Source organism: Amblyraja radiata, chromosome 1 (genome assembly GCF_010909765.2).
Source record: "Amblyraja radiata isolate CabotCenter1 chromosome 1, sAmbRad1.1.pri, whole genome shotgun sequence".
NCBI lineage: Eukaryota > Metazoa > Chordata > Chondrichthyes > Rajiformes > Rajidae > Amblyraja > Amblyraja radiata.
Genome location: NC_045956.1, coordinates 188432936 through 188441235, shown reverse-complemented (window position 1 = coordinate 188441235; position 8300 = coordinate 188432936). Strand labels below are relative to the sequence as shown.

Below are 8300 nucleotides of genomic sequence, written 5' to 3'. Positions count from 1 at the left end.
CACCTCAACACATCTGAGCTCTGTGAAATATCCCGGGACAGGAGACCGAACAACTGGATAAATCCTGGACCAGTATCCAGGCACCGTGCTATATTGCGGAATAGGAGCCCAGGCCTCAAGGTAGATACTGGGACAGAAACGTACAACTGGTGAAGTTTCACCAAACTGCAATATACAAGACAGGAATCCTGGTATCCTGGGAATTCCAGGATAAGAACCACCTCTCTGGGAAAGAGCATACAGATCCCAGGAAGTACATTCACCCAGTCAGTGGGAATGGCGAGTGTTTCATCAACAGTAAATAGCTGGTCTGAAAACCTGAACCCTCCACAACTTGTGAGGGATTTGGGTTTACAGGATCATTATCCTCACAAACTGTCACTGGTGTCAATGCGGGAGGTATCCTGGGGTAAACTGGACGACAACAAACCAACTCGACCAGAAGATCTTCCTTGGCGATTTCTCCAAAGGATCCTCTTAGCTAATTCACTGGCGAGGAATCCTGAATGGCCCCCTGCTCAGTCCTTGGAAGACAAGAGAGATGATGTTGAAGATTTCAACTATTTATTTGAAGTGAAAGAGCCAGGGGATTCGGGGTTTAACCCTCTGGATATCATTGCTGCCATTTTCCTCTGTGCCGACCACTCTCTCCAGCAGGAACTGATGCTGAAGATGTCTCTGTGCCAACTTGCATTACCCTTTCTGCTGCCGGAAGGCCACAGTTACCCCAGGGACATGGTGAGAGGACCCATGGAAGGGTCTGGTGCCACCCTTCTCCTCTGGGCCATGAGGCCCATTGTTAAAATGTGGTGCCCACAATCTCCCACAGGGAGCAGCCCCGTTGTGGAGATGCCCATCGTGACAGCAACCGTGCCAACTGTCTCCTTCCTCAGACTCGGAAGGTGCACGGTGTCCAAATCCAAACTCCTCAATCTCACCTTGAGCCAGACCCAGCTGCAGCAGAACATCTTCCTGCACTCCGGGATGGAATGTGGGAATGTGCCCCGTGGGATATCGGATGGGATGGCTGAGATCAGCTGGTATCTACCTTCTGGGAAGAGCAACACGGACATTTTCCCGGAGGCTGCTGCATTCATCAACCTCCGAGGTGACGCTGAAACTTACCAGGGACACACTCGGTTTCTGGCAAAAGTCTCTGCTGCTCTCTTTATTTTCATTGATGTTATCGGTGAGAAGGAAAGAGAATTCCTCACCTCTCTCGCACAGTCACCGGCAAACCTCTTTCTGATAGTGAACACTAACATCAGTCAGCAACACATCACCCCTGAGCAGGTAAAGAAACTGTTCAAAGATCTGAAGTTACAACCTCAACAATGCATTGTTCGGACAAATGTAAACAAGGCCAAACTTGTGGAAGAACTTCGTTCTCAGATAAAACAAGTGATTCTAATGAGGGACCAGAGCTTCCTGAGTCTGGAACAAATGGGTGACATTGCGAGAGAAAGTGGGATTCAGGTCGATGAACATCAGCCTGAAATGCAACGGGCCAAGGACCTGACGTCCAAACCACAGAGAGAGGTCGCTCATGGAGACAGTTGGGGATCAGAGGATCCATCTCACCGGCATTCACCGGGTCTCCCACAGGGAATGGCTGGTGATCCACCAGATGGAAATAACTTTACAAAGTTACAACCACAACAATGTGTTTCTCAGTCAAATGTAAGTGAGGCAAAAACATTGAATTATCCGATACACCAAGTAACATGGAAGAGGGACAGGGACCAAAGCTTCATTAGTCTGGAGCAAACGGGTGACATTGTGAGGGAAAGTGAGATTCACGTCGATGAACATCATCCTGAAATACAACAAGCCAAGGACCTGACATCCAAACCACAGAGAGAGGCCGACCCCGGACATGGCAGGGAATCAGAGCATCCATCACACCGGCATTCACCGGGTCTGCCAGAAGGAACAGCTAGTGGTCCACCAGTTGGAAATAACCAGGATGAAAATCTGAGCCCCCTGCAACTTGTGAGGGATTTAGGTTTACAGGATCATTATCCTCACAAACTGTCACTGACGTCCATGCGGGAGGTATCCTGGGGTAAACTGGATGACAACAAACCAACTAGACCAGAAGATCTTCCTTGGCGATTTCTCCAAAGGATCCTCTCAGCTAATTCACTGGCGAGGAATCCTGAATGTTCGGCTGCTCAATCTTCAAAAGACAACAAAGAAGACGTAGAAGATTTCAGCCATTTCTTTCAAGCACAAAGGCCAGGAGATTCTGGGATGAATCCTCTGGATATCATTGCTGCCATTTTCCTCTGTGCCGACCACTCTCTCCAGCAGGAACTGATGCTGAAGATGTCTCTGTGCCAACTTGCATTACCCTTTCTGCTGCCGGAAGGGCACAGTTATCCCAGGGACAAGGTGAGGGAACCCATGGAAGGACCTGGTGCCACCCTTCTCCTCTGGGCCATGAGGCCCATTGTTAAAATGTGGTGCCCACAATCTCCCACAGGGAACAGCCCCGTTGTGGAGATGCCCATCGTGACAGCAACCGTGCCAACTGTCTCCTTCCTCAGACTCGGAAGGTGCACGGTGTCCAAATCCAAACTCCTCAATCTCACCTTGAGCCAGACCCAGCTGCAGCAGAACATCTTCCTGCACTCCGGGATGGAATGTGGGAATGTGCCCCGTGGGATATCGGATGGGATGGCTGAGATCAGCTGGTATCTACCTTCTGGGAAGAGCAACACGGACATTTTCCCGGAGGCTGCTGCATTTATCAACCTCCGAGGTGACGCTGAAACGTACCAGGGACACACTCGGTTTCTGGCAAAAGTCTCTGCTGCTCTCTTTATTTTCATTGACGTTATCGGTGAGAAGGAAAGAGAATTCCTCACCTCTCTCGCACAGTCACCGACAAAACTCTTTCTGATAGTGAACACTTACATCAATCAGCAACACATCACCCCTGAGCAGGTAAAGAAACTGTTCAAAGATCTGAAGTTACAACCTCAACAATGCATTGTTCGGACAAATATAAACGAGGCCAAACTTGTGGAAGAAATTCGTTCTCAGATACAACAAGTGATTCCCATGAGTGACGGGGACCAGAGCTTCCTGAATCTGGAACAAATGGGTGACATTGCGAGAGAAAGTGGGATTCAGGTCGATGAACATCAGCCTGAAATACAACGGGCCAAGGACCTGACCAAAATACTGAGCAGTCTTGACCCTGCAGACATCATTTGGTATAAAAAGAGAGTGCTGCCCTTTCATGGAGAGCCCTGGCAAGGACTGTCTAAAGTTGAGAAAGAGAAGTCTCGGATGAAACTCCGCGGGGACAGAACCACAGAGAAGTATAACCACAAGCTGGACCAAGACAAGAAAAGAATCCGGGATGCTCAGCTCAGACAGAGCCTGTCGGAGGAGATGCAGATATTCATTGACCACCTCACGTGTCCTGGTGGGGATGACAGGGCCATTTCCTTGCAGTGGCTGAAGCTGATGCTGGACAGTAAATCAAGGGAAATCATGGCAGGATTGCGCAGGGATTATAAAGAACTGAGCAAAGACTCAATGCAGAAGGTCAAGGAGCTGAAGGACATGGATCAGAAGATGACTGATAGTTCCCTGGGACTTGAGCACTTCATGAGGGAACTGGGTCAGGTTTATGAACTTTCAGTGACACAACACAACATCAAGCAACAAACACAGATCCACCCACATGTGCTTCAGTTACCGGGTGTTGCTGCTGAACTGTTGCTGGATGGGTTCCCACTGGAGCTCATTGATGGAGACGTCTCCAACGTTCCTGTTTCATGGATCACTGCTGTACTGGAAGCAGTGGCCGAGAAGGTGGGACGTGCTTCCCGAGTGTTTGTGCTGACAGTGATTGGAGTTCAGAGCACAGGCAAGTCCACGCTCCTCAATACAATGTTCTTTTTTTCGGTTTGCTGTGAGCAGCGGCCGATGTACTCGAGGGGCCTACATGCAGCTGATGAAGGTCACAGGGAGCCTGGCGGAGGAGCTGGGCTGTGACTTCATCCTGGTCATTGACACAGAGGGGCTGAGAGCTCCAGAACTTGCAACACTAACAGACAGCTACGAACACGACAATGAGCTGGCAACATTCGTGGTGGGATTAAGCAACATAACGTTGGTAAACATAGGCATGGAAAACATCGCAGAGATGAAAGATATTTTACAGATTGTTGTTCATTCCTTACTCCGCATGAAACTGACGGGGAAAAGACCAAAGTGTATATTTGTCCACCAGAATGTTGGAGATGTGAGTGCACATGATCACAATCTGAGAGGCCGTCAGAAACTACTGGAACAGCTGGATAAGATGACAGAGGCTGCAGCAAAACTGGAGAAGGTGGAGGGAGTTACGTTCCATGATGTGATGGACTATGATGCTGACAAGGACAACTGGTACATCCCTGGTCTGTGGCAAGGTACACCCCCAATGGCTGCCGTCAACACTGGCTATAGTGAACATGTCTTCCAACTGAAGAAGAGTCTCATTCAATGTTTACTCAAAGGGAAACTAGAACAAGGAGCTTTCACAATCCCAGACTTTACCAAATGGATGACTGGCCTTTGGGAGCAGGTGAAACATGAGAATTTCATTTTCAGCTTCCAGAACAGTCTGTTCGCAGCAGCTTACAACCACCTCTCTGTGAAGTACAAGGACTGGGAGTGGGAGCTCCGCAAATTCACGCACTCCTGGGGAAACAAGGCTGAAAACAGAGTCAACAATGCCAGTGGTGACCTCAACCTACTGCTCCAAACACTGGAACGTGAGATCAGGGCGGAGATTAACAAAAGGGAGGGTGAGACTCTGGATAAACTAAAAGGTCTGTTTTTAAGTGGGGCTGATAACGTTCAGCTGATGGAGAAATACAGGGTGGAGTTCAAGCTCAGTATCTCCAGTTTATGCAGACGGCTTCAGGACGATTCAATGCAGAGATGTAAGGATGCCGTGAACAGACGTGTGGGACTGCAGGAAGTGGATGATAGTTGGAATAAATGTCACCAGAAGATCGAACAACAGGTCAAGGAGCTTTTATTAAAGTGTAAAGGGGCAAATCAGGTGTTGGGTGACGAGGAACTGCAAACTGCCTTTGGAAAGATGTGGCAAGACACACTGTCACAGCTGGACTATCAGCCCTGTAGAGAAAGAAACATTGAACTGGAGATTGAAAATCTTCTCAGAGAGAACACAGCAAATCAAGGGAGGGTGATTAATAAAATGCTGGAAAGAAAACCTCTCCATAAACAGGGAACTCAGTTCTTACAGATTGAATGGAAACACAGCAACACGACATGGGTAGGAATATTATTAAGCACAGTCAGTCGTTTCTTCCACAAACCAGATCATGACTTGGTTAAATCCCTTGAGGGTGAATTCCATAAATGGATCAGTGACATCACTAAAATGGACAAGGATTATGACAATAAATATTGCATTGATCTTTTGAATATTATGGAGAAGAAAATTAACAATATTTCCCACCCAAACTTCACAATGAGTGAGGAATTCAGGGCTGAGTTTAAACTTCGCCTGTGTGGTTTCGCTGTACCAAGATTCCAAGACATGCAGACGAGGTTCATCCAGAAACACGACCCGCGGCAAAGACTGGAAAACATGAAGGGTCAATACTTTGATCTCTTCATTGATATTTACACAGAGCAGGATGCGAACCAGAGACAAGCAGAACGGTTTGCAGAATCTTGTTTCTTGCCAGCTCTCAGAGACGCCACCCTCAAGGCTCTCAGTATGAACATCGTAGATGATATGAAACAAAATGACCCTGAGAGCAAGTACAGTCTCCGCAACAACTTCACTGTGGCCCTCCTGGTGCACCTGAAACAAAGGGGTACATTTGATGACTATCACCGGTATATCACTGACCTTGAGAATTTGGCCAAAGACTGGCTCCATCACCAGGTTATTGAACACTGCAAGACACAACGTGATGGAGAGAGCACGTTTACCCGTCTGGCTAAAGGAATCCTCACACAGATCACTGGGAAAGCTAAAAAGATTGTTGAGGATGCAGTGATGCAGAACTTTGCTGGAAATGTTCAGAGCTTCCTGGACATGTTTGTTGAAAAGTTAAAGACCAGGATCTCAATGCCCAAAGATGAAATGAAACTCGTTCTGTTTCACAGTGACGGTGATGGCAAGAAATTGGCAGAAGCAGTTCTACCATCTATTGAAGAAGTGGAGCAGAGACTCCTCAGTGAGGTAACAGGCTGGGATGTCCAAGCAAAGATTGAAGAATTATCCATTAAACCCAGGGATGAGATGTTCAAAGGGTTATTCAATTGTACCAAGAAATGTCCTTTCTGTGGGGTTTTCTGTGATTCAGAGACCCCGGTACATTCACAGCACTCTTGTAAGCAGCACAGACCTGAAGGTCTCAATGGCTATCACTTCGTAGGAAGTAAACTTCTTTCAATTGCCGTCTGCACAGCTTCAGTTGCAGGTCATGGAACATTTAAAAATGACGACACAAATTGGGAATTGAAACCCTTCAAGGATTATCAAACTGTCAATGATTATTACAAATCCTGGATCATCCAGCGGGAAATTTCCGCACAGGCAGCATCCTATTGGAAGAAGGTTTTCTACACTTACAATAAGCAGTTTGCTGAAAAATACAAAGCAAATCCTGCAAAGATCGATGAAACCTGGAACATTGACTGGGATGTAGTGAGGGGAGACCTGAATAAGACGTATAACACAAACATTCAGTCTTGGTGAGGTGCCTTTACATGACATCACTCAGTTAGAGGTAGAAATGGTCTACTTTCCTGTAAAGGAAATGGCAGAGAAAATCACTCAACATTAAAATTCAAATCTGATTATAAATCACAAATCATAAAAGCAGAGCAGAGTTTCAACCAATTCTTATTAAAATTGCTTTTGCAGAAATAACCAAAAAGGTTGAGGGCAAAGCTGTAGACTTGGTCTGAATGGACTTCAGCCAACCTTTGATGAGATTCCGCATAGTGGCTGCTCCAGAAGGTTAGATCGCATGGATCCAGGGAAAGCCAGCTGACTGGACAGAGAATTAGCTTCATGGAAGGAAGCAGAGGTGGTGGTATAAGGTTGTATTATGAACCGGAGGCCTGTGACTAGTGGTGTGCCCCAGAGATCCATGCTGTTTGTGTTTTATAAGAAGATAGAACAGGACAACACAGGAACGGGCACTTCAGCTACAATCTTTGTGCCAAACATGGAACCTAGCTACACTGATTTAATCTGCCTCCATAACCCTCCATTTCCTGCAAACCCACGTACCTATTTAAAAGCTTCTTAAACATCACTATCGTATCTGCCTCCACCAGCACCCTTGGCAATACGTTCCATTTACCCACCAACCTCTGTGTAAAAAAAAAACTTGCCCCACATCTCTTATTATATTTCCCCCCTTGCCTTGTAGCTACGTCCTCTGGAGTTGGACATTTCCACTCTGGGAATATAGTTGTTACTGTCTACCCTATCTATAATTTTATATACTTCCCCTCAACCTCCAACATTGCAGAGAAAACAATTGTTTATTAATGATTTGGATAAGGGGATTGAAGGCTTTGTGGCCAAATTTGCAGATGATGCTAAGATAGGTGGAGCCCGGCTGTGTAGAGGAAGCAACGGCTCTGCAGAAGGACTTGGACAGGTTGGGAGAGTGGGCACAGATGTGGCAGATGGAATATAGTGTAGCAAAGTGCGGAGTCATGCATTTTGGTAATAATACAAATAAAGATTATTTTCTAAATGCAGAGAGAATCCAGAAATCAGAGGTGTAAAGGGACTTGGGAATGCTGGTGCAGAATTCTCAAAAAGTTAATTTGCAAGTCAAATCTGTAGTAAGGAAGGCAAATTCAATGCTAGCATTTATATCAAGAAGACTGGAATGCAAAAATAGAGGTGTAATGCTTAGGCTCTATAAGGCGCTGGTCAGGCTGCATTTGGAATACTTTGAGCAAATTTGGTCCCATATCTGAGGAAGGATGTGCTGGCTCTGGAGAGGGTCCAGAGGAGGTTTACGAGATTGATCCCAAGAATGAGAGGGTTAGCATATGATGAGCATTTGACAGCACTGGGCCTGTACTCGCTGGAGTTTTGAAGGTTGAGGGCGGGGGGACCCGATTGAAACTTACAGAATGGTGAAAGGTGTAGATGGAGTGGATGTGGAAAGGATGTTTCCACTGGTCGGAAAATCTAGGACAAGTCATAGCCTCAGAATTTAAGGGGGTTCTTTAAGAAAGGTGAGGAGGAACTTCTTTAGTCAGAGGCTAGTTAATCTGTGGAATTC

The 8300-nt window shown here is 46.5% G+C and overlaps 1 protein-coding gene across 1 annotated transcript; it reads left to right on the top strand.

The window, feature by feature from the left end:
* Position 1: 1 nt before the first annotated feature.
* LOC116988465 (interferon-induced very large GTPase 1-like) lies at positions 2-7752 on the top strand. Its single transcript, XM_033045229.1, is given in 2 exon segments — positions 2-3912; positions 3914-7752. Coding segments are annotated over 2 exon segments (6468 nt in total). The 5' UTR covers positions 2-276; the 3' UTR covers positions 6746-7752.
* The last annotated feature ends 548 nt before the right edge of the window (positions 7753-8300 follow it).